Source organism: Gekko japonicus, unplaced genomic scaffold, assembly GCF_001447785.1.
Source record: "Gekko japonicus isolate JY-2015 unplaced genomic scaffold, Gekko_japonicus_V1.1 scaffold3811, whole genome shotgun sequence".
Lineage (NCBI taxonomy): Eukaryota > Metazoa > Chordata > Lepidosauria > Squamata > Gekkonidae > Gekko > Gekko japonicus.
The window spans coordinates 61,206-88,469 of NW_015166546.1; the positions used below are offsets into that span (position 1 = coordinate 61,206).

General features: G+C 41.0%; 1 protein-coding gene across 1 annotated transcript in view; it reads right to left on the reverse strand.

The window, feature by feature from the left end:
- Window positions 1-18,564: 18,564 nt before the first annotated feature.
- The window catches only part of LOC107111373 (vomeronasal type-2 receptor 26-like), a 14,772-nt gene continuing 6,072 nt past the window's right edge, over window positions 18,565-27,264 (reverse strand). Inside the window, exons 6-7 of the mRNA XM_015412340.1 lie at window positions 20,950-21,076; window positions 18,565-19,475 (exon numbers count right to left, since the gene is read on the reverse strand). Coding sequence (XP_015267826.1) covers window positions 18,565-19,475; window positions 20,950-21,076 — 1,038 coding nt within the window. The remainder of the gene's footprint in view (window positions 19,476-20,949; window positions 21,077-27,264) is intronic.

A 27,264-nucleotide genomic window follows, 5' to 3' on the forward strand; every position in this document is an offset into this window, starting at 1 on the left:
AAGGTTCGTTGAGGAGGTTGGAGACTGGGGGGGGGGGCGGGGGAACCCCATACACAAAGGAAGAAGCTTCAGGGCTTGATGTGAAATTTTAATGTATTCTGTCTTGTACTTTCACTGTTACTTTCAAAGTCCATGCTGATAGTCAGGGACACACTGCTTTTTATGTTGTTGTTGTTCAGTCGCACAGTCGAGTCTGACTCTTTGCGACCCCATGGACAAGATCCCGCCAGGCCTTCCTGTCTTCCACCATCCTCTGAAGTTTTCTCAATTTCATGTTCGTTGCATCTATGACACTGTCTAACCATCTCATCCTTTGTTGTCCCCATCTTCTTTGACCGTCAATCTTTCCCAGCATCAGGGTCTTCTCCAGTGAGTACTCCCTTCTCATTTGGTGGCCAAAGTATTTGAGCTTTAGTTTCATTATCTGGCCTTCCAGGGAACAGGCAGGGTTGATTTCTTTTAGGATTGACTGATTTGATCTTCTTGCAGTCCAAGGGACTCTCAAGAGTCTTCTCCAGCACCATAGTTCAAAAGAATCTATTCTTCGGCACTCGGCCTTCCTTATAGTCCAACTCTCGCAGCCATACAAGACTACTGGGAATACCATTGCTTTGACCATGCGGACTTTTGTGGGCAGGGTGATGTCTCTACTTTTTATCATGCCGTTTAGGTTCGCCATCACTTTCCTCCCAAAGGAGCAGGTGCCTTTTAATTTCATGGCTGCTGTCACAGTCTGCGGTGATCTGGGATCCCAGGAATGTGAAGTCTGTCACTACCTCTATGACTTCCCCTTCTATTTGCCAAGTTGTGATGGGGCCAGATGCCATGATCTTAGTTTTTTTTTATGTTGAGCTTCAAGCTTGATGGGCTTGAAGCTTTTTATGAGGAAGAGGTAATAAAATGCTTTGGTTGGACCTAATAAAAGATATTAGCCTGACCTGGATAGCCCAGATTATCCTGATCTCATCAGAAGTTGAAAGCTAAGCTGAGTTAGTACATGTATGGGAGACCACCAAGGAAGTCGAGTGTTGCTTTGTACAGGCAGGCAATTCATAACCAACTCTGTATATCTGTTGTCTTGAAAAACATATAGAGTTGCCATGACTTGGCTGTGCCTTGACAGCACTTACACACACACACACACACACACACACACACACACACACACACACACGTCTTAGAATTGCTCTCTTAGTGTGTAATATGGGATCAAGTCCTTAAACAGGAATGTTACAGATGTGATAACTGTGGATGGAATAAACAATTACAGCATTTGTGCGCATATATGAAAAGATTGTCTGAGACAGAACTTTCTTTCAAATAATTCTTCTCTTCTGCTCTTTTTCTTGTCTCTTTTCCTTGGGCCTTCATCGCAGAACACTTACAAGCTTCCTTCCTCCTAAAAACATCCCTGTTCCATGAAAACTTTGGCATGACTTTTGGTTCCCTTATTCTCACACTACTTAAATCTATGTTTTTGGGATGGAAATGTGATTAGATTCCTCCCCTTGTTATCCCTACCACAATATCTTTCTCTTTTTGTTGTCCCTCATTTCCAGTTTCCCTTAAATTTCTCTTCAAATCATACATTTTCCATGAACAGGTTGGTGTAAACCTTGGTTCCCTTGATTCACTAAACTAATGTCTAAGCCAGGGGTGTCAAACATAAGACCTGGAGGCCAGAAATGGCCCATTCAGGGCTCTTACATGGCCCGCAAGCAACTGGTATGTATGGAACTATAAGCTACTCCCCCTTTTATGGTATCCCTTGGAAAAAACCTAGTCTTGCATACAATTAAATACATTTATTGGGGCTTTTGTGAGCTCCCTAGTAAATCAATTGTATCACTACTACAAAAAAATTGCTTTTGTTTGTCTTTTGAGTAAAAATAATATTGTTAACTAGGTTTGCATGTATTCTTTATAACGTTTATATCTCCCATACCTGGTGTTACATTTTATGACACATATGGTCAGCCCGACAAAGTGATATTTATGTCAGATTTGGCCCTCATAACAAATGACTTTGACACCTCTGATCTAAGCATATAGGACTGGAATGTAACCACATTCCACCTCTGTTACCCCCCACCCCTCAATATCTTTCTCACAATTTGGTTTTTCCTATTATTTCAAAATTTAGATTGTAAACACTTCAGGCACTAAAGATCTTGTGCCTTCTAACATGGTATATGTAATCCAGAGACATTAATAAGATGATAAAAAGAGTTTCAAAGAATTCCTTACATAGGTTCATTAAACATCATCTGTGCTGGTTGCAGTGTGAAATCGGGAGTGTTGTGGAAGTTGAAGACTTGAGAGACAATCCCACCAACGATAAGGTCACCTGGCTGGTAAAATTCATGAGGAGTAGGTAGAGGGTCATCCTCTGCAGTGCAATTAATGGCATTTTTCTTGCATACATTACAAGGCAGCAGAATAAGAAGCAGCAGCAGCAGCAGCATTCCAATGACAAAACTTTTTTTAACTTCTGCTGATTATCGTTTCCGTGTACATCATTCTGTGTCCAGCACTAGTTTTGTTACCATTAATAGTCTTTTATCTGATAGTCTTTTTTGAGCTACCTGGAAGCTGAAGATTAAGCGGGAAAGAGAAGGGATCAAATTGAGGTTAATCAAATTCATTAATTTTTTTTTGGTTAAAATGTGTGGGCAAATGAAAGAGAAGGAACAGACTTCAATTAAAAAATAAAGTGGAGGTTATGAAATAGCAGATGAGCAGGTGTCAGCCTTTCTCTTCATTCAATGCTTTTCAGCGTTAGGGGATTTTATAGCATCTTTCAGAGGCTGTCATTTGTTTTGTTCTCTGGAAATCTATTAAGCAGCTGGAAACCAATAATTTTGACTTTGACATTCCCTACTAGTTAGATGGTGATTGCAGTGGCCAGAGGCTCCACTGGTAATTTCATAACAGGACTATTTAATTAAATAAGCACATGCACGTATTGTAATAAAAGTTGCCTGTTTTGCTTAGTTTTTTATTTTATATTGGAGAGACATCTTGACAGGCAGCTCACTTGTGATGATGTCACACACCGCACTTGAGGTGAATGGTGGTTACCTATTCAATGTAAATGACCTTGGATTACCAACATCATTAAATATGAATCATCCTGTTGTATGCAAAACAAGACTGACAAAAGTCTAATCTCTCTTTGAAATACATGGTTAGCATGACTCATGTTGGATTTCAAGTGTATTTCATGCAAAGAACACCATTTTTGTATGGACTTGGGTCAACATTAGGTAATAATTAAGTCATAACTGATTTTTTTAAATAAACAATTTATTGAGTTTTATAATTTTCCATAAAGCATTCACAGTTTTTACACATATAAAACAAGTATAGATACTGAATAACTGGTTGCCAGAATAATAGGTGCATCACAGTAATATTATTTGATAAACTCAGAAAACCACAAAACCCAACAATAGAAAATTCGAACCTGAAAACTTACATTAACATTGCACTAATATTAGATATAGCCCATTTTTCACAAATCATTTTCTCTGCTTCTACCTTCTCCAAGAAAGGAAACCATTTATCTAAAGGATTAAGAATTAACCTTGTCATAACTTCCCTATCAAAAAAACCTGAAAACTTTTCTAGGGTAAAATACTCCCACACTTTCCTTATCCATTGGTCAGTTGTTGGAGGGTTCTCATTTTTCCAATGCTGAGCAATTGTTGCTTTAGCTGCAGTCAAAAGGGTTATGATTAGGTCTTTGCAATCTCTCGGAATCAGTCATAACTGATTAAATCATTTTTTTTATTGTCATCAGGTCACAGTTGACTTATGGTGACCTCATGGGGTTTTCAAGGCAAGAGACGTTCAGAGGTGGTTTGGCATTGCCTGCCTTTGTTTCACAACCCTGGATTCTCTTAGTGGTCTCCCATCCCAATACTAACTAGGGACAACCCTGCTTGACTACTGAGATCTGATGAGATTGGGCTAGCCCAGGCTATCCAGGTCAGGGCAATGAGAGTGGATTAAACTGGGACTTCAGAACAAAAAAGGGAAAGCGGTATATGAAATAACAGAAACAAAAACAACACTGCACTGTAACCAATCATTGTATAAACAAACAATGACACTACATAAACAGTTGAATTATAGTAAAATTGTATATTATATTATTTATATTAGTGAGTGAATTTACTAATTATAAATATTCTAACCAAATTTTACATTAATACAAAGAAGCACAATAGTTATTACAAATCTGTTCTTACAATCCTGGACAAATACATGCTAACACAATGAAGCCAATGCAGACATCCATGAAGAAGCAACATTTGTAATCATCTGTCCACTAGAGTCCATTTCCAAATAAACTAAGTAATAAATAAGGCTAATAATCTGAATAGAAGAAACAGCTTGATAAACTGAGTTGAAAGATAAGTTTGATGAGAAGTCTTGGTCTGCTCCCATTTCCATCAATCTTCATCAGAAAATCTCACCGTTCCTATTTTCATTGTGGGAAGATGACCCGTTTGAGTCATACATTTGCATTCACAGACTCAGGTCGAGTTCAAACGGGCAGTTTGCCTCGATATAGGCGCGTGTGAGGAATGTTTCACAACTGGATAAAATGGGCCATTCACACAGGCACAGCTGTCCGGCGTTCCCCACCCGTACTCAACCCGTCTTGTAACGCTTTGCTCCCGAGTTTAAAAGATACCTGGTGAAAGTGGTAGCAAACCCTGGAAAGTGCAATTATCCCGTGTCCATCCCTCACCAACAAAGTGTGAATGTCAAAAGCCGCATTTTTCTTATGCGCTTATGCGCTCATGAGCATAAGCGCATATTTCCAGATTACAAAAAAAGAAAACCACGCCTTACAGCCGTGCCTCCAGGCCAACAGTGTGAATGCTCCCTTGTACCTCTTCCCGGTATGCTCCCAGATCAGTTCCTGCAGTGTGAAAGGGAAAACCCGGAACAGTTTGTTCTGGGTCTTTTTTGCCACGACTCCCTCCCGCTTCAAACTGCCCATCTGATCTCAACCTCAGATAAGGAGCGGATATCGTCTAACATCCCTATCATGTTAAATGAGCAGGGCAGTGACAATACCATGGACTGGACATATTTCTTACTTTTAAAGAACAAGCGTCCAAGATTTTTGTTACATACTAGCTCTTTAAGTGAATAGTGTAGGTCTAATCGTATCCCTCGGAGCTGCGGTGGCTCAAGTGGTTAAGACGCTGAACTGCAGGCTGTGGAAGGTCTGTAGTTCAGCAGTTCGAGACCCGAGTGTGCCGCATGATGGAGTGAGCTCCTGTCTCTACCTCCAGCTCCTGCCAACCTAGCCGTTCGAAGGCAAGAAATTGCAAGTAGATAAATAGGTACTGCTTCGGTGGGAAGGTAACCACATTCCATGCACCTCAGTGTTAAGTCATGCCAGCCACATGACCACGGAAACATCTTCAGACAGCGCTGGCTCTTCGGCTTAGAAACGGAGATGAGCACCGCAACCCTAGAGTCGGGCTCGACTGGCTTTCAAGCAAGGGAACTTTTACCTTTATCGTATCCCTAGGGAATTACACATTCAAAAAGCCTCTGCTGTGTTTAGTGTTAAAGAGGACTTTAGAAACAAATGGCTTTCCATCATGAACAAGTGTTCTAATTACCTCATGCTTTTAATCACAGAGAAATCCCTGCAGGAAATTGAGAACATTGATATAGAAACTGGTGGTGCCCAATAATTCCTACAAAATAAGTTTGCTTCAGATTAATTTGATAATAAAATGAGGTACTTGGAGGATCAAATTAAACAATTTGAGGACAAATAATTCAAAATAAAGAAATTTAATCGGGACACCAGGGATTATTCCCAGACTAAGTCAGTTATCATCACAAGTATTTCTGAGCATTCTCTGCACTAGAAGAGTTATATTCATGATCTGTGAGATTCCTCTGCAACTTTTTTGAAGATCTCCTAAAAAGGAGCTAATTTGAGCTCTGATGTGATCAGGCCACTTTTACTCATGTTAAAGCTTAATCTTGTTTTGCTCCACTGCTCTCTCATTGATTTCATTAGGAGTATAATGAGATCCGGAGAGTTTTCTCTCATGTAAATGCACACACATATATATATAGAAAGAGAGAGAGATGATTTGATGACCCAGAGCCAATCCTTCCCCAAACTGACTGATGTGGGCACACACACACATACGAAAATACAGCCCCCACTATGAACAAACATTAGGATTGCTTTTCGAACCTTCAGGAAATCACAAAAAGTTACCAATGGGTCTGAAAAGATTGAGTTTAGATGTGTCAAAAGTTTCAGAACCATTAATATAAGAGCTGAAGGAAGGGCTCAAGGCTAGGGTGGTGGCACTATAAAGGGCCTCTTAGTAGAGAGGCCACCACTGTTTGGAAGATCAAAGGTGCAACAGGAGAAATAAGCTGTATGACTCTTGGGACTGAAATGACAGTTTGGAATGACAGCCAGCAGAGTAGAATGATGGCTTCTAGGAAAAGAATGATGGTCCTTGGGGCTAGGTGAAATGCTCTAGGATTGAAATGACAGTCCCCACAGTGGAATGATAGGACCTAGTACTGGAATCAGTGCTCTGTGGGCTATCATTCGAGTTGCAGAGCTGTTTATATGGTCCAAGGGACTGTCATTCTACTCTGAGGACTGTTATTTCTGATGAGATACCATTCCACTTCCCCTATATAAAGTAGTGACCTTTTATTCACTGCAGACTTACATGGCTGTCTTTTTTAGGTCTTTATGGATAATTGTAGAGGGTTTTTTTGGCTTTCAGAGAACTACACAAAAACTAATTATCCAAACAATGTTAATATTCTCTTCAGATTCTCATCCTTATCATGTGTTCTCTGTTGTTCAGCTCAGGCCTCAGAACAATGATGTAGCATTTTGGGGAAAAAATGCACCCCAGTAAACCAGCACCTGAAGCTAAGATGGAAAAAATCTCCACAGCCACCATGGATTTCCCTTTCATACTCAAGTAGGTTGGAACAAAGGATATCCAAACACTGCAAAATACTACCATGCTGAAAGAGATAAATTTGGCTTCATTGAAAGTGTCAGGTAACTTCCTGGCTAAGAATGCCACCATGAAGCTTACAGCAGCCAGGGAGCCCATATAACCTAGGACAGAGTAAAACATGGCAGTTGAGCCTTCATTGCATTTGAGTATGATTTTCCCTGGCAGTGAGTGCATGTCTGTATCTTGAAATGGAGGATAAGTACTTAACCATAGACTGCAAAGTCCTGCTTGAATAAAGGAGCAAGAAAGAATGATTGAATTGGTTAGTCTTTTCCGCACCCATTTCCTCATCCTAGATCCTGGTTTTGTAGCTATGAAGGCCACAACCACCGTGATGGTTTTGGCCAACACACTGGACAGGGCCACAGAGAAGACAATGGGAAATGTAATTTGTTGGAGAAGGCAGGTCACGTTTACAGGTTGTCCAATGAAGAGCAAGGAACAGAGAAAACAAAGGAGGAGGGAAATGAGGAGAATGTAGGTGAGGTTCTGGTTGTTGGCTTTGACAATGGGAGTATCCTGGTGCTTCAAAAAGACTCTGAGTACGATAGCTGTGATTAAGGAAAAAGAAATAGCCAGCAGACTCAAGAAGATTCCTAAAGGTTCTTTGAATGAGAGGAAGCTTATGTCCTTGTGAAGACAATGATTTTGGTATTTGTTGGAATACTGTTCTTGTGGACATTTCATGCAAGCATCCATGTCTGAGGGGGGAAAACAAAATTGTTGAAATATTTCAAGCCTCTGTCTCAAGTATACAACAAATGATTTGAAAATTACATAACTGCTATTATCATTGTTATATTATTGTGACCATGAAATGTCAGATTTTTTGGACGTATAGTATCAAACAGGCATCACATCTTCTCTGATCTCCATTCCTATCCCCAGACTTTACCATCTACTATCTACAGACATCATGCCCAAATCTCTAGGAATTCCTAAGCCACGGTATCAGCCAACCTAGATACCAAAGTGAACTAAACATAGATAAAGGCCACCTCTCTTATCAAGAAGTGAAAGATCAAGCTATTTAACCAGCAAATGAATGCAGATGGACAAAAGCAAAGAAACTCCTCTGGGTTTTTACAGAAATACCGGAGGTGGAAACCGATTTGGAAAATTCAAGTAAACATTAATATATTATTTATTATTTTCAATTTGTATCCCGCCTTGTATAACCAGAGTTATATACTTCTACTAGAATTAATGGGCTTAGGAAGGTGTAGCTCTGTTTAGGATTGCACTACAATAATCACTAATCAAGCCTGAAATAACGACATGTTTGTTTTTTTCCCTTGACTTTGGGAATCTTACACAGCAAGCCTAAGGATGTCTACACAGGACCCCAGTCGAGTCTATTAAATGGGGCTTATTCATGGGACCTCAGGATTGCACTGAGAGGAACTTCAAAGAGAGGGGAAAACTGGCTAAAAGATGTGTGGAGACTCTCCAAATTATAGATAGTGGAGGCCATCATAGTATTTGAAGAAAAAGATTTGGTTTTATACCCCTGAATTAACATCTTATGTTATGGGTTATGATTAATTTTGTCTGTCACAGCATGGTCTAGTGGTGAGAGTGTTGAAATAGGGTCTGGAAGACCTGGGTTTGAATTCCCACTTTCCCATGGAAGCTTATTGGGTGATGCTGGGCCAGTTACTCTCAGCCTCACAGGGTGTTTGTGAGGGTAAAATGGAGGAGAATGATGTCAGCCTTTCAGAAGAATGGTAGGGTATAAATATCAGTTATACTCAGAAGTAACTCCCATTTTAATTAATTAATTGGGCATACTCTCAGGAAAGTGTTCTCACCCATCTGCTCAGAGATCATTCCTTCTGGGCATGGATCACAGGTATAGCAGCAAAATTTTTCTCCTTCTATCTTCTCTGCTGAAGCCAGGGTAGCAGTAGTCATTGCAGACAGAAACAGGCCATCCCTGTCCATAAACAAAAACTGAATTCAGCAAAAGGGTGTACATAATAAAATTATCATCAAGCCAGGCTCTTTAAGGTTAGAAAAATGCAGGCTTCTAAAAAATGCCATGGCTGGCCAAAGTGGTGCTGCTACCACCATTTTAGGAATCAGAGGAAAGTAAGGCATCTACTTTGTGCCTCTGTAAAATTATGTCACTTGCTCCAATTCAATTGAAACCTGGGGATGGGGGTCTTTAGATTACAGGGACGACTTTGTTGTGTGCAGATTTGGTGGCATTATCTTTTTAACATATCCCTTCCTCATTGTAACTAATGATCCCAAACTTCGAAAGCATATGTATTTGAATCCTGACCTACCGAAAATAAGTAATCATGGAAAAATCCCCCCTCATGTCCTGGATCTGGAATTGTAACAATTTCCCCCCTCAATGCAAACAAGTATTGAGCATTAAGAAAATATGCATTGGGAATGTCAGACTGGCTGGCTGTGCACTGTTGCACAAAATCATGATACCATCACAGAGCTCTCCTTGTATGGAACGGGATCTCAGCTTCTTCCTGACACTTTACTGACACAAGAGAGAGTGATGTTGACCCCTGTAATAGTTGTAATAGTTGTATGAAACAGTTGGATGAAAAAGGTGCAATTGTGAAAATCAATCCATCAATCAAACAAACAAAAAAACGTGGCATCAATTCCTCTCCAGTGAGCCTTGGCCTCATTGAGACTTTGCACCCTAGGGTATCCTTATGCCCCCTCACCATAACACTTCTGACTACAGGCCTGGTGATCTCTGAGAGTATGTAGTTTTATATTTTGGGTGTAAATGAAACTTTGGATCTGTTGCCATTAGTTAAGTTAATCAGAGGCTTACATCCCTTGCAAGGTCACCCAGCAATCTTCCATCGCAGAGTGGAGAACTGAAGCTGTGTTTCCCAGGTCTTAGTATGACATTCTAACCATTACACAACAATGGCTTTCATCTTTCCCTCCTTCTCCCCATGGCAGCCTCTTCCTGACAAAAGTTTGGCCAAATTTCAAACTGTGGTAGGAAGTTACTCAGGTGCATGGTGCTACTACAGGGCCTGTCCAAATTGCACAACATGTGTGGAGGCTGTTATTAGGCCCAGGCAAGATGAGCCTAATCTTAGCCACTGCCATACCAGCATGAGTTGTACTAATTGTATGGCAGCAAGTTATTTATTCTGATTCTTTTTTTTCTCTCTGTTGGATCAGACCAATAGTCCATCTAGAGTCGAGCATCTCATCTCACATAGCGGCCAACCAGTTCCTCTGGATGGCCAACAATAAAGCATAGAGGCCGAAGCCTTCCCCGATTTGATTCCTGGCTCTGGGATTCAGAGGCTTAGTGCCTCTGAATGTGGAAGTTCCCCCTAGCCACCATGGCTAGTATCCTCCATGAACCTATCTAATCACCTTTTATTTCTGTGGCCATCCCTCCATCCTCTGTCAGCGAATTCTGGCCTGAAGGGACGGATCGGGGATGGGTGCGCGTCGCTTCCCAGATGTTGCGGTTTGATCGCGCCCGTTTGCTATGGTTTGCTATGCCCCCGATCCGGCCCTCTTGCGGGGCAAAACCTCCCATGTGACCGGGGCCAATGAAGGGCAAATTGATCAAGGAGGGTTGTAACTCTCATACTGGACTAATGCAGGTAAAACCTATTGACTCTGTGACCTCGATGACTTCATAGTTCTGCTTCTATTGTGCATACTCCTTCCATGAGGATATTAGGTTTAAATTCTGACTTATTTATTTAGGTACTTATTTCTGGCTTTTCTCTTTAAAAAAACCTCTCAAAGTGGCTTACTGCATTGTTCCCCACTCCTCCATTTTATCCTTTTTATTTTCAGAAAAAGCATTCATGGCTGTTGAGCCAAGTATTCATTTGCCTTTGCCTTTCTACTTTGATTTATGGAAAAAATGTTTTGATGAGGAGATAGTGAGTGAAATATTAACAAAATTAAAACTGAAATTACTAATCAATACTGATTTCATTAGATAAAGATTATAATGAAGAAATGTTATATATATAAAAAGTTTACAGTGGTGAAAAATTCAGTTTACTATGTCCTTTGAAGCACCAAAAGGACAGGCTGAAGTCCAAAATAAAGAGGTCCCCCTCCCCATTCTTTTTTAAAGTTAAGCTTCTAGGTCTATGTCCCACCTGTGTAAATGTTTTATGCCACACAATTTGATCAGCACTAAGGGTTAACTCTTTTCCCACAGGAGCCCAAGGATCCAGTCTTCCTACTTGTACTCTAGCAAAAGAGCCATTATTGAATGTTACCCAGTTTGTCACATCAAATCCAGTTTTCATTTCTCCATTTTCATGAAATGAAACTGTGTCTCCAGCACTGTTGTTGAACATCATACTGTTCAGAAAATGGTGAATCTAGTTGATATGGGGGAAAAGCAAAAAGGCAATGAGATGTTGATTAACACTTCAGTCCCAAGCAGAGTGACACCCTTCTAAGTCCATTGACTTCAATGGGCTTCAAAGAGTGTAACTTTACTCAGAATTGCACTGTAGCTTTTGCAATGTCCTTGCTTAACAAGGGCCCCGGTCACACGGGAGGTTTTGGCCCGGAAGAGGGACGGATCGGGGGTGCAGCAAATGGGCGCGATCCCACCGCAACATCTGGGAATCAGCGCGCACCCGTCCCCAATCCGTCCCTACAGCCCAGTGCTGGGAACAAAAAAACCCCAAGTAAAGAGAAGGACTTACCTGAAATGTCGCAGCAAGTGCGGCCGTGGGATCACTGGAGCGTCCATCGTCAGGAGCATTCAAAGCTCCTGGCCGAACTGCGCATGCACATGCATGTGCAGCCGGTTGTCTTGGTCTCCTGTCCGTGGCTTCCTCCCCAGCATCTGATAGTGCAGGGGAGCAACTGCGCGGCGGCTCAGGGGACCTGTGTGATCCCACTGCCGCGTGTCTCTTTCGGTGCGGCTGTAAAGAGCCGCACTTTGGCCATGTTTTTTTCTGACGTGTGGCAGGGGCCAAGGTCTACATTACTTCTGTTATACTTCTATATGTATTGATTATGTTTTTCAAGAACATTATTATTTTTTCATTATCACTACAGATGTCGGAACAGATATGCATCTTGTGAAGAAATTATTAGCGTTGACATAACATGCATAAAACTGAGCAATTACTGTTTCAGTGGAAAACTTTACAGGATACTGAGAAGCATACTCCCATCTACCTCTGGCAGTCTAGATTAATGATAGTGTTGAATCATGAAGGTGTAATTACCTGCCATGGTTGTACATTCCCTCCTTCTGCAAGTCTTCTGTGCTTGGATCTGGACCTGTAGATGCCATGTAAAGCATGGGCCACAGCATGGACAGCATTGTAGACATTGTAACTGTGGCCCATCATGCTCATTTCAAACAAAATCATCGGTATGCTCTCCAGCTTCTCTTCACCAGTGCAGGTTTTGTTGCTGTCCCCAAGAACATCTGAATTTTTCAATGAACAACTGAATGCCTGCTCCCAGAAGTTCTTCATGAAACCGTCTCCTGTTGCCCAGGTAGGACTAATGTCCTGAAGGAATTTTTGGAATCCAGGTGGCTGATTGGAGTGCACTGTGAAGGATATGGCCCCATAGAAATTTTCTGTATTCCAATTCTTTTCAAAGGAAAATGAGGCAAAATCCCATTGGCATGTAAGAATCCATACTTTATGCACAGGTGGCAATGACACAAAGGGTGCTAGAAACAAGATCATTCTCAAAATAAACACAAATGCAGGTTCGGCATACACAAAATATACATTAGCTATTGTCCTATTGAGAACATAATAAGTTTCTCTTTGCTCCATAAGCAAATCTATTGCTTCCTGCATATAAGTTATTTGGGGGGATCTTAGTGTGAAGGCAAAACAGATGTTATTCTCAGAAAGCAATGGTATCATGGTTCCTAAAAATCTGTCCCCATTGTCACTGTCCATAGCTGCAAGCCCAATCCATGTCCATCGAAAATACTGAAGTAAGCGGACAACTCCCATGGATTGAGAGGCTTCATTTGGGACCATATGATACAGATAAGGAAATAGCATCTTCTCACCGTACTCTTGTGAAAATATTCCATAAGTGAGCTGAAAGAAATGAGATTGAATTTTTCTAAAGGACTGAATGTTACATTATTTGTGAAAGGTGTAGCATTTACATATGCCTTGAGGAACTGCCTACCTGTGGCATTTTGTAGATGGAAATGATACTGGCTATGTTGACTGAAATATCAGCTGTAAGTCCTCCAATGATTGTTATGAGTTTGTTTTGTGTATCACACTTGAAATTAGGTACAAACTTCCACTGGGTGGAAAGCAAGCTCAGGGTGGCTTTGTTGGTCATCCTTGGAACATAGTAGCTGTTGAGGATGTGGAAACCCAATGTGATGTTAGTTAGGAGATTGGGGTTGTCATTGATCTCTTTTACGGCAAATGCCAAGGCCAAGTTATGCTGGTAGTTCTTTGGCACTGACCTGCAATGAGAGTCCAAAGGTGTTGACTCAAACAATATTTGACTGTAAGATCTGCCATACAAAGCCCCTTGATGACCAATTTCATGGTACGGAGGCCCCACCCTCCCACTCTTTTTACCTCCCAGCATTAGTGTTCAAAGCACGGAGACTGATTTATCCATTATGCTGAATCACAGTTGCATGGGTTGCCCTCCATGACTTTGTCTCCCCCTTTTAAAAGGAGACTAAAGAAGTGGCCTACCTACATTCTTTGAATTTCAATTCTGTAAGTATTTGAGGGAAGAAGCCATTCCTTTTTTCTGTCCTGCTTACTGTTTTGTGCTAATATCGTGTGACAGGGAGAAAAAGAGCTCTGTCTCCACTTTTACGAATCCATGGATTCATAAAGCCAGCTTTTTTACTCAGTCCTATCAAGTTTTTTCATTGCTATATCTCCTGTTCTATGTGTCTTTTTTGTTGATTTAACCTTTTTTTGATCATCAAAAAGGAATCAACCTTCCTTTTCCAATATCATGAAAATGTTAAATAGCACTGGCTCTAGTACTGATCCTCATGGAAGCTCATTGTGAGAACTGTCCATTTACTCCAATTTCCTTTCATATAATTGGTTTATAATCCCTTTCCCTCAGGAGCTTTTTCATCACAGACTTTTTGGTTGAATGAACTGAATGCTAATTGAATGTAAATCCTTGAAAAGATTGGACGGAAGGTTCACATATTACAATACTGAAGATGGACATATGAAAGATGTTTATACTTAGAACTCTATTATGCAAAGAGTATGCGGGGCAAACTATTTCTAAAGACACATGTTACATCTGAAGTATTTTAGGATCCTAAAGCACATAATGCCAATCACATAATACCTTTGATTAGGAATTAACCATAACCATAACAGAATGCAAGGTTTTGAGTTCTCCAGAACTCTTCATTAGGCTGGAAACTATGACGAAAATTGGTATGGAAGGGAAGACGCTTCAGGACAGGATGTATTTTGCCTTGTACAAGGTGGACATGCAGGGACATGGGATTTTTTTAATGAGCAAGATGTAATAAAATGGTTTGGTTGGTCCTAATAAAAGGTATTACTTGACCTGTGTAGCTCAGGTTATCCTGGTCTCATCAGATCTTGAACACTAGGACATTAATCAGGGTCAGCCCTGGTTATTACTTGTATGGGAGACCACCATGAAAGTCCAGTGTTGCTATATACAGGCAGAAAATTCCAATTCACTTCTTTATGTCTCTTGCCTTGAAACCCATATGGGGTCGCCATAAATTGGTTATGACTTGATAGCACTTTACACATGAAATAAAATATATTATGTGGCTGATGTTCTAGGGGGTTTGCTTTTTTTTTTTGGGAACTGGGTAGCTGACAACAACTTTCTAGTCATTGAGAAGTCAGGACTGACTACATTGTCCTGTTGCGTGAGCTGTCATGGTCAAAAATAGATTTCAAATATGAAATATGTGATCCAGTTAAACATGATGCAACATTTCAGAATTGAAAACTCTGGAGGGAATAAACAATTACAGCTTTGTGGGTATTTATGGAAAGACTGAGACAAAGAAAAAGATATAATAAAAGGAGTTTCAAAGAATTCCTTACATAGGTTCATTAAACAACATCTGTGCAGGTCGCAGTGTGAAATTCAGACTGTTGTGGACGCTGAAGACCTGAGAGACAATCCCACCAATGATAAGGTCACCTGGCTGGTAAGATTCATGAGGAATAGGCAGAGGGTCATCATCTGCAGTGCAATTAATAGCATCTTTCTTGCATACATCACAAGGCAGCAGAATGAAGAGCAACAGCAGTATCAGCACCATTCCTACAACAAAATTTTTCCTAACAGGTGCAGATTACCATTTCCATGTGTATCATTCCCTGTCCAGCCCCAGTTTTGTTACGATTAATAGTCATTTAGTAGATAGTCTCTTTCGAGTTAAATGGAAGTTGAAAGATAAAGAGGAAAAGGAAGGGATTGTATGCAGGATTCTTGAATGCATTCAAATTTTTGTTAAAATGTATAGGCATATAAATGAACGTGAACAAATAAAAAATAAAATGGAGATTGTGAAATAGCAGATGAGCAGATGCCAGCCTTTCTCTGCATTCAATGCTTTTCAGAGTTGGGGGATTTTATAGCATCTTTCAGTGGCTGTCATTTGTTTTCTTCTCTGGGAATCTAATAGGTAGCTGGAAACAAATAATTTTGACTTTGACAGTCCCTACTAGTTAGATGATGATTTCAATGGCCTGAGTCCCAGTTGGCAATTTCACACCAGGACCATTTAATTAAACAAGCACATGCATGTGTTGTAATGAGAATTTCCTGTTTTGCTTAGTTTTTTATTTTATGCTTGAGATAGGCAGCTCACTTGTGATGATGTCACATACCACACTTGTTCTAAGCACTTGTTCTAAGCACCACAGGAGATCAACCTGGAGACTGAGGCACTTAAACTAAGTGCTTCCTTTTAAAGCTAAGCCAATTTGCTTCAGAAAGAAATGGAGTCAAAGCAGTGAGATTTTAAGTACAGTTAAAATTATCTGCAGATAAGAGAGAACACAGGCAGCATTCAGACCATTCTCTGCCTCTCTTCCAGAAGCAGAAGTTTATATAGAGAGCAAAGTTAAAGCATTGCTTGGTTATTGTCATTATACAAGCAAAATGTTAACTGGCTATCACAGATCCCATGGTATATAGGTCACAGTTACGTTATGCGATGACACCTGCTTTTTGGCAGAACACAATGGACAATAAAGCTTTCAGGTCTCCAAGCTGGAGGTTATCAACCTCCATATCACCCCTCCCTGCAGAATGTTATCCCAATATTGCTACACTACCAATGGACATTCAGGGCTCTTGCCTTGAAAGTGAAACCTCTTGTATGAGCTGTGAGACCTGGCAATGAAGAGGCCCCCGCAGGGATACATTTGGGCCTGGGAAAATGTTATTTCCAAGTGAGTAGCTTCTTGACCAGTCTTAGAAAATAAACATTACGCAGGTTTATAATCAAAGAGAAATAATCAATAAGGCCTGAAGCTGAACAAATCACTAATATACCTACTACATGATCGTACACATACAGAAGGACTTCAGCTTGTATATTGTGTATTATGGACTCATCATTAACTGGTCCTTAAATTGTTGATGCCAATTGCTTCTTGGATTGTTCATGCCCTGTAGAATATGTTCTGATATCTTCTACCATATATGTTTCTAAATTCTAATGAATCTCTATCATTCTATTGAATCTCTATCATTAATTCACTACATGTTGGATTAAATTGTTTTATTATAACATATGCAATATATTGTTAATTAGCCTTGCTTCATGGCGTTCTTACAGTTTTTTATATCATCTGTGATCCCCATTTGTAGTTTGCTTGAAACCTCCAGGTGGTAGCTGGAGATCTCCTGGGATTACAACTGATCTCCAGTTCATATGGAGAAAACTGCTGATAGGAAGGTGGATTCTTTGGTATTAGAACCTGCTGAAGTCCTCCCTCTCCCCAAACCCTGCCCTCCTCAGGGTCCACCCCCCAAAATATCCAGGTATTTCTGAACCCAGAGCTGGAAACCCTAGAGAGGTCTGCTACATGAAGGCTCATTGTATATAATGGGAGAGTTACAAATATCTATTGTCTTGAATAAGCTCCATTGACATACACTACAGCACACAAAAGTTTCAGTGAAAATGTGGAGCAGATTACCAGAAAGCTACCCTGGCCCTGGGATGACAGCCTCCAGAGTAGAATGAGAGCCCCTGAGAGTAAAATGGTGGCCTTTGGGCACAAATAAAATGCTCTGGGATTGGAATTAGCATCATCACCATCATCATCATCATGTATGTGCATTTTAGCTTGGTTGTGATTGTTTTAATGATGTGTTTCTGTTTGAATTTGAAGGTTTTAAGATTTGTCTTTATTATATCATCTGGCAGACACCTTGGTTGCTTTGACAAGAGCAGAAAGGCAGAGTATAAATATTCTAAAACTAAACAGACTTCCCTATAGATGTCAATAGGGAGACCATGAGATGTGGAGGACTTTTTCTCTCCCACAAACAGACACGCATCCTTCTGAGTTCTTGAGTCAGTTCTTCCTTTACCCCAAAGTGGTTGATGTGGGCATAGAAAAAAATTCAAATACAAAACATAAACAAACAAACTGAAGTAATGAAGTTAGTGTGGCTTGGTAGCCTTATATAGGTCTTTAATGGTCACAGATGGAAATTATAGCACAGGTAAAATATATGAGAGATATGAGTATCATTTAGCTAAGCACTCTGATGCTGACAGAGGTTTACATAAAGTGCTAACTGGGCCTAGTGCTACTATTCCAGGAAACCTCTTAAGGCTGTCACAAATAGCCAATACTAATGCATTTATTTCAAATCTTTTTAAGCCCAAGGTGGATGACAACCATATACCAAAAGAGAAGAAATACAAAATATAGTTGAAAAGTACTTGGTTCGCCGCATGGAGGACTTGGACAACGACATGCGTTTGCACACGTTTATTGTACTTAACACTGGAACTGCAAAACGGCCCTGCAAGGCCAACTATATACACAACCACCCAGCAGACCCACAGTCCCATTGGAGGGTATGAATTTCCCACCAAAGTTCCTACTGGTTCATGCTGGGGGAACTAGGATCCTTTTGGTAAACAAATTTTATTTTCTCAGGAATACAACATATAAAACATTTCATTCTATCAATTGTTTACCCCATTCCCAGTTCCTCCCCTCCCTCCAATGGCTTCCCACAATGCTTCCACCCCTGCTCCAAATTACTTCATATCATCAACAATATCAGTTTTTCATCATTACAATCTAAAGATAACATCGTTTGACTTAATATTGATCTAAACATATTAAGTTTTGTTTCACATCCCAGTTCTTTTCCAGATAAATTTTAAAATCATTCCATTCTCCAAAAAACTCATCGTCTTCTTTGTTATTCAGTTTTTTTGTAATCTTATCCATTTGTGCCATGAACAGAACTTTTTGTAATATCACTGTATTTGAGTAATATGTGTATGTATGTTTGTGTGTATATATAAATTATACTATTGTAATATTCTTTTCATCCTTATCATGTGTTCTCTGTTGTTTAGTTCAGGCCTCAGCATAATGATGTAGCATTTTGGGGAAAAAATACACCCCAGTAAACCAGCACTTGAAGCTAAAATGGAGAAAATCTCCACAGCCACCATGGATTTCCCTTTCGTACTCAAGTAGGTTGGAACAAATGACACCCAAACACTACAAAAGACCAACATGCTAAAAGTGATAAACTTGGCTTCATTGAAACTGTCAGGCAACTTCCTGGATAGGAAAGCCACCATGAAACTGACAATGGCCAAAAACCCCATATAGCCCAGGACAGAGTAAAACATGGCAGTTGAGCCTTCATTGCATTCCAGTATGATTTTCCCTGGTAACGAGTGCATGTCTGTATCTTGAAATGGAGGGGAAGTACTTAACCAAAGACTGCAAAGTCCTGCTTGAATAAAGGAGCAAGAAAGAATGATTGAATGGGCTAGTCTTTTCCCCACCCATTTCCTCATCCTAGATCCTGGTTTTGTAGCTATGAAGGCCACAACCACTGTGATGGTTTTGGCCAACACACTGGAAAGGGCCACAGAGAAGACAATGCCAAAAGTAGTTTGCCGGAGAAGGCAGGTAATTTTTACAGGCTGTCCAATGAAGAGCAAGGAGCAGAGGAAGCAGAGCAGGAGGGAGATAAGGAGAATGTAGGTGAGGTTCTGGTTGTTGGCTTTGACAATGGGAGTATCCTGGTGCTTCTGAAAGATTCTGAATACCATAGCTGTGATTAGGGAAAAAGAAATAGCCAGAAGAGTCAAAATGATTCCTAAAGATTCTTTGAATGAGAGGAAGCTTATGTCCTTGTGAAGGCATTGATTTTGGTGTTTGTTGGAATACTGATCTTGTGGACATTTCATGCAGGAATCCATGTCTGAAAAAAAAGGGGGGTTTTCTTTAAATATTCCAAGCCAAGTTATGGAAAATTAGTTGAAAGTTAAGTAACAGCTGTTATTGTCTTATTACAGTGGCAGTGAAATGTCACAAACTCTTCAGAAAACATGAGTTTTGAAGAGCATTGTAGTGAAGAATGGGGGGAAATTTATGTAGATACTTCAACTTGGTAAACACATCTGCTTTATTATGGCTGCTCTGTGTGAGGTTTTGGATTCAGCTGCCCTCCTGCACAGCAGTGGATGATGCTTCAACCGAGACGAACATAATTCAGAGCTTCGAATGATCATGTGTTCAAATTGTAGCATTCGGAAAGCAGCTGTTCCTCCCACTTCTCCTTGTCCTTGTTAGCAATATGGGAAGAAGGCTATTTTAGGGATGATTTTAAGATGTGATTATGTCACATTCAGTGTTCCCTCTAAGCTGAGTTAGTGTGAGCTAGCTCACAGATTTTCAGCTTCCAGCTCACAGATTTTTGTCTTAGCTCAGGAAGTATGGCTCCAGAGCCAACTAATTTTTGCAGTAGCCAAATCGGTCGCTCACAACTTTAATGCCAGTAGCTCATACAACAGATTTTTTGCTCACAAGACTCCATGGCTTAGAGGGAACATTGGTCACATTCTTTGTCTATGTTGGCCCTCCCAATCAGCCTCCTCTTCTCTGTCCTTTGAATGTCATATTTTTAAAGATGTTGAGTAGAATTCTGTAATCCTAGTTTTTCACATACTGATCCCCAGACTACAGAAATGAGTTCTGGTGGAGGAAATGGCAACTTGGGAGGTATCATATCCCCTATGACCTCCATTCCCAGACTGTTATCTCTAGGCAGCATAAGTTCTTTCAGAACTGTGCTCTCAAGAGCAGTTTTCAAAAGAGCTCTCTCAAATCCACCCACCACACAGGTTGTCTGTTGTGGGGAACGAAAGGGAATTGTAAGCCACTCTGAGACTCCTTTGGGGAAATCCAATCTCTTCTTTGGGAATTTTACAGAGCAAGCCTACGGACATCTCACAGAATGCTAGTCAAGTCTAATCATTGCAGCTTACTCTTGGGACCTTTGGATTGCACTGAGAGGAATTCCAAAGGGGGGGGGACTCAGGTGGGAGATGTCTACAGACACAGATAGGGTAAACCATCACAGTATTTGATTTGTTGAATATCTTCCGTTTCAGCTCATGAATAATTTTGTCTGTAGCAGCATACTACAGTGGTTAGGGTTGGATTATGTTCTAGAAGACCTAGGTTAGAATCCATACTCCGCCATGAGTGGGTGATCTTGGGCCAGTCACACACTCTCACAATAACTTACCTCATAGGGCCGTTGTGAGGAGAGACTGGAGAAAGGGAGATGGTTGTAAATCTTTGGGGAGAAAGGTAGGCTAAATGTACCAGAACTACTAAAAAATAACTCCTATTTTAGTTAATTGGGCTTAATCTCAGGAAAGATTTCTTACCCATCTGCTCAGAGATCATTCCTTGTGGGCATGGATCACAATCATAGCAGCAAAATTTCTCTCCTTCCCTCTTTTTCCTGCTGGAGCCAGGATAGCAGTTGCCACTGCAAACAGAAACAGGCTGCCCCTATTCATGAACATATAAGAATATAAGAGACGCCAATGTCAGATCAGGCCAAAGGCCCATCCAGTCCAACACTCTGTATCACACAGTGGCCAGAAATACCAGTGCCATCAGTGGGGCCAGGACATTAGAAGCCCTCCCACTGTTGACTCCCCCAAGCACCAAGAAGAAAGAGCATCACTTGCCCCAGAGCCCCTATCTATACCTTGTGGCTAATAGCCACTGATGGACCTCTGCTCCATATGCTTATCTAATTCCCTTTTGAAGCCGTCCATGCTTGTAGCCGTCACCACTTCCTGTGGCAGTGAATTCCATGTGTTAATCACTCTATGGGTGAAGAAGTACTTCCTTTTATCCGTTCTAACCCGACCGCTCAGCAATTTCATGGAGTGCCCACGAGTTCTTGTATTGTGAGAAAGGGAGAAAAGTACCTCTTTCTCTACCTGCTCTATCCCATGCATAATCTTATAAACCTCATAAACCTTATAAACCTAAAACATAAAATGGAGATGGATACTGATAAAATATGCCTTGGGAATATCAGACTCTGAGGCTGTGCACTGTGATGACAACACAGAGCTCTCCTAGTATGGCATGGGATCCCAACATTTTCTTACCAGATTAGTGCCAGAAAAAGAGAGTGATATTGACAAGCCCCCAAAATATCCATAGGTGGATGACAACAGTGCTATTGTGAAAATCAACCCCCCCCAAAAAAACCCACACACACCTAGCATCAGTTCCTGTCCCATGAGTGTTGTGGTTTGGAATAACAGGCACTTGAGAACCCTGCCTCCAAGAGTATTCTTATGCCCCTCACCCTCTGACTACAGGTCTGGTGAACTTTGAGAGTGTGTAGCCCTGTAGGTTGAGTGTAAATGAAACCATTAATTTAATTAATTGGGGGGTTCTGTCCCCTGCAATGATACCTGCAATAGGATTCAGATACTACTTTTTATTTCAAATGTGGTTTGGCAGATTGGCTATTAAGGGCCTCAAATAAGGGGCATCCAGTGTCCTGTGTGGTGCCCTCACCCTATGTGAAATGAGCAAAGCCACTACTACTGCTGCAAGGAAGCTGTCTATCTGTGCCCTGTGCAGGGAGGATCAGCAGCGGGTCATCAAGAGTGAGCCAATGCCTGGCCCCATGCTCACTTGGTGAGTAAGCAACCATTGCTTTCAGGGCAGACAGCAAGCTGGCTGCTTGGGCCCCACATGGGGTGTGTGAGCAGCCATGACAGAGAGTGAATTGGCTATCCCTGTCCTCATTAGGGGCAGGAGAGCAGCCACCATGGTGAGAAAGCCAGTTTCCCCCTTTTACCCCTTGATTGTGGGTGTGGCATTGTAAACAGGCCAGGGCCCTTTCCTGGGACCATTTTTGCTTCTGTATCAACCCCTAAATGTGATCAGTCTTTGCTGAAAGAAGAGGAAAACTATAACTGGTTCATTTGGGAGCATAGTATGGCTATACAAGTAGGGAAGGCATAAGGAGTTGCAAGGGCTACTGTGTTCACATCTGTATCACCTTCTCTACAGTATTTCTTCTTTCAGTCCTTCTAGCAGCTCCCATATCTTCTTCCCTTTCCCTGCTTCCTTCTCTTCTTCTCCCTCACCAATCAATCCCTTTTACCTGTTCCTCCCAGTCTTCAACTTTCTTATTTATTTACTTCATTTATACCCTGTCATTCTTACAAATGGTGACACAGAGCAGTTTACATCATTCTCCTCTGTAATAGGATTCACATACTACTTTTTTTTCAAATGTGGTTTGGCAGATTGGCTATTAAGGGCACTAGGAAAAGTTCTGGTGGCCTCAAATAAGGTTTGTCCAGTGCCCTGTGTGGTGCCCTCACCCTATATGGAGTGAGCAAAGCCACCACTACCACTGCAAGCAGGATCTCTGTCTGTACCCTATTCTACATTGGTTTAGAGCTTTCCGTTCTTCCCTCCTCTGGCAGCCTCTTCCTGGGAAAGGTCTGCCCATGTTGCAAAAGCCGCATGGTAGTCACTCAGGCGACTTCCAAACTTCACAAGGTGTACGGAGGCTGCTATTGGGCCCAGGCAAATTGTGTTCATTCAAGTCTTAAGCCATTGGGTTGTACTAATTACATGGTATTTATTTATTTATTTAATTTGTACCCGCCCTCCCCACCAAAACAGGCTCAGGGTGGCTAACAAGGCCATTTGGCATAATAAAGCAACATCAAACCATCTAAGTACAATACAAAATACAGTTAAAAACAATTAAAACAGATTAAAACATGTGAATAATACCCCTATACACTTCCACTTTCTATTGCTTGCACAAGGGTGACCTTTCCCTCCCCCCTCCATGGAGCCAACCATTGTTAAGACAAGGAAAAACCGTCCCCAGTATCACAATAGTGGGGACATAGCTCATTTTACATAACTTTTCATTTTCATTAAAGAAAATACACTGTTTCTGAACTTTCTGAGACATAAAATATACACATCCCTTCAAAGAGTATTCATAATTTCAAAGCAGTCCCAATGGGTGATCACAAACAAACGACAGCCCATTGTTAGTAATACTACATGCACTTACAAAGGAGTAAGCCTTACTTTAACTTTAAAGAGAGTTACATCCTGACTTTAATGGGCTAAAAGAGTAAAATTCTGTTTAGGATTGTACAGCCAGTCTACAAAGTCAATGTGAAAAGTACTACTAAGAATTGCTACCCAAGCAGGAATAATGAGGCAGACTCAAGTGCTGGAATAACTAAAGGGCCACTTTATTACTTTAGTAACAATTAAATCAACAGCAACGGTTATGAAACAAAGTGGCATAGCCAAGGCCAAGGGTCACCCTGACCCTTCCCTTGCTAATTCGAATAGGGCGAGCCACCCTACCCCAGCTGGGAGCAACCATGAGGTAGCTCCAGACCAGTCAGCACGGCAATTGGACAATCACCCCAGAACTCCATCCCCCAAACCACAAGGCTCAAAGGGAGGATCAATCCAAGGCAACCCCATAGGCAATCAGCTTTCCCCACCCAGGGCCCCAGGGCTGTACTCGCAAGAACCCTATATGCCCAGAGGGGTTGCAAGCCAGTGCTCACCAAGCTGCAATCAGAATTTGAACAAAACCCTGCCAACCCATAAAGCGACCAATCTATTTTATACGGCCGCACCCTAGCCAATTCCTCAATCCACAGCCACAGTACAAGGTAGACAAAAACACCCCTGCTCGAGAGCCAATTGAAGCAGAGGTGAAAAATTCTTACCTGGCTCCCACAGGGTGACCAGCTACAGGCCTGTACTGTCCGCAGGGCAGGAGGGTGGGGTGAGAGGAAAGGTGAAGACTGAAGATTGGGAGACTGGCCGCTCCCTTCAGAAGCCCCAAATCGGCCTTTAGAAAAGCAATGAGCCTCCCATCCTGCAGGGCAGCAAAGGCAGCACCCTGACCAGGTGAGCCGGATTACGTTGATTGGAAGAATACAAAAATGACCCAAAGCAAAAGCCAATGGACCATATTCTTTTAAAGCAATTTCAAATATGTTCCTATGTCTCTTGTTCTCTGCATTTCCAGACACACATTAGGAAGAATTTATTTCCAAAGAAATGAACGAGTCACCTACATCTGAAAATCCACCAATGCCTCTACCTTGCTTTATTGGGATTTCCCCCCCTATCCCTGTGCATGCAACAGTCTGCTTGCCCTGCTTGTCTGTAAGATCACAAGCAGCCTTTAATATTTAATTTGGCCCAAAGCACCGAGCATGGTCAAATTGAATACAAGGAAATGCTTTATATCCTCCATCACAGACTAATAATCTGACAAAGCCAGGAGCACCAGGGAATCATGGCAAATTTTGAGGAAATGACATGTAGGGGCTTTAAAATATTTTTACTGCAATTAACCAATAACTATACCAATAATATCGAAATGAAACATGGATTAAGGCTCTGATCCACAGTGTTTTTGCCAATGCAAGCTCCATTTATTTTTAGTGTTGTTGGTGCTAGCCAATTTAAGAGATGAGGATGCAAAAAAACACACATTACTATTGTATTAAAAGGACAACTGGAATGAAATCCAAGAACAATTCATTCCCGCCCAACATTAATTCTTCAATATTTTTTATGGTAGCAAGTTGCCGGGTGGATACTGCTGGGTCTTGCTCCAATGAGTCCTTCCTATAGGGCAGGAGGAAGGGGAGCAAGGGTGGAATGGGAGCCCCAAATAGGGTGTGAAAGAATGGCCCCCAGTAACAGTAAGTGAGATTAGGACTTTAATTAAACAACAACAAAAAACGAGAAAGCACCTGGGCCTGATTTAATACCAGCAGAACTATTCAAAATTGACCCAGACTGGTGGGCAGATTTTGACTGATTTTTTCACTGAAATAAACAAGACTGGAAATATGCCTGAAGTCTGGTGCAGTGCAATAATTGTTTGAATTTATAAAAAGGGGGACCTGACAGACCCAATTAATTACTATCCAGTAAACTTGCTATCCACTATAGGAAAACTTTATGCTGCAATGCTTCTTGAAAAGCTGGAATCTTGAGTTGAGGGAAATAATATTTTGGGAAATGAACAGGCTGGTTTTAGAAAAGGAGCAAGTACCATCGAGCATTGCCATTCCCTCCAGTTCTTGGTTGACAACTGAGTTTTGGAGAAGGCATGTTGGCAACTGCCTTTGTGGACCTAAAATCAGCGTTTGATACAATCTCCCGACCCCGGCTATGGGAAAAGCTGAAGAAATATGGCATTGAACCATATCTCCTTTACTTAATTCAACAGTTCTTCGACCATCCCGCTGCCCGGGTTAGATGTGGGGACTTAGGACAGGTATCAGAGCCTTTCATCCTAGAATAAAGGAGTCAAGCAGAGGTGTTTACTTGCACCCCTGTTGTTCAATTTATATATAAATGACTTCAGACCCTGTATCCTGAAGGAAGCATGTCATCTTTTTTTTTAATCAAAGCATGAAGTTCCAATCCTTCCATATGTTGATGATGCAGTGATAATGTCTAGATCAATAGTTGGCCTCCACAAGCTGATAAAATTTTTCGAGTTTTACTGTTATCATGAGGGCTTGTCCATCAGTGTCAAAGTATTCATCAAGGTTATAGTATTTACCAAAAGGAAAAGGGAAAATCTTCAAATGGGACATAGCAGGCCAACCTATGGAGCAGGTCAATCAATTTAAATATTTGGGAATCCACTTTGAAGCATCTCTTACATGGAAAACACACATCTCACAAGAAACACAGCCCTGAGAGTAGAGAGGACAATTGTAAAATAGTTATGCTCATCAGGAGGCAAATTTGTCCCCTCGGCCTTAAAGGTATTTAATGATAAGGTTCAAAACCAATTCCTGTGTGGTGTGGAAATTTGGATTCAGGCCACTTCTGGGAAAAAATGGATTCCATCCGGTATGACTTTTTCCGACGCTTATTGACTACTCCTAGATGTGTCCCGGGCATAGCACTGAGAGCGGAACTAGGTGAATTATCAATGGAAGCTAGGGCTTAGATTAAAGCATTTCTCTTTAAAGTAAAGGTTTTCATATCTGAGGGAAGATCTACTCTACTTGGGCTTATCCAGGCAGATAAACATTACAGCCAATGGGGTCAACTATTGGAAAACAAACTGAAATGCCTAGGAATAACAAATGATATGATTAAAAATACAGAAACTAAAGACATTATAAGATAAAATTAAAAATCTGTAAGTAGGTTGGATGTTACAAGTATGTCTATTAGGGTGCATAGGGGATCTTCGGCAATCTATTTGGAAATTGCCATCCCAATACAACTGCTGAAATATTTTTATCAATTGACAGTCTCAAAACTAAGAAGACCTTTTACTTTGGCAAGACTGAACGTTCTTCCCTCAGCGGTTTTGGAGGGATATAATAAAGTATCATACTCTAATAGAACATGCAGATGCTCATATGATACAATCAAAACCAGTGAACATACGATTATGGAGTGCCCTATATTCAATGAGTTGAGGGCTAATTTAGTCACCCCTTTACTTAAGGATATGGAGTTGCTAAGTGTGCAAGCCCAGGTGTCATGGCTGCTATCAGATACAAATGATCGTGACATCCTCTCAGTGGCAAAATTCATAGATGCAATAATCAAATATAAGAGAAATAATACTGAGTAAGGTGTTTTAAAAATATTTGGTTCTAATTAGAAGAAGAAGAAGAAGAAGA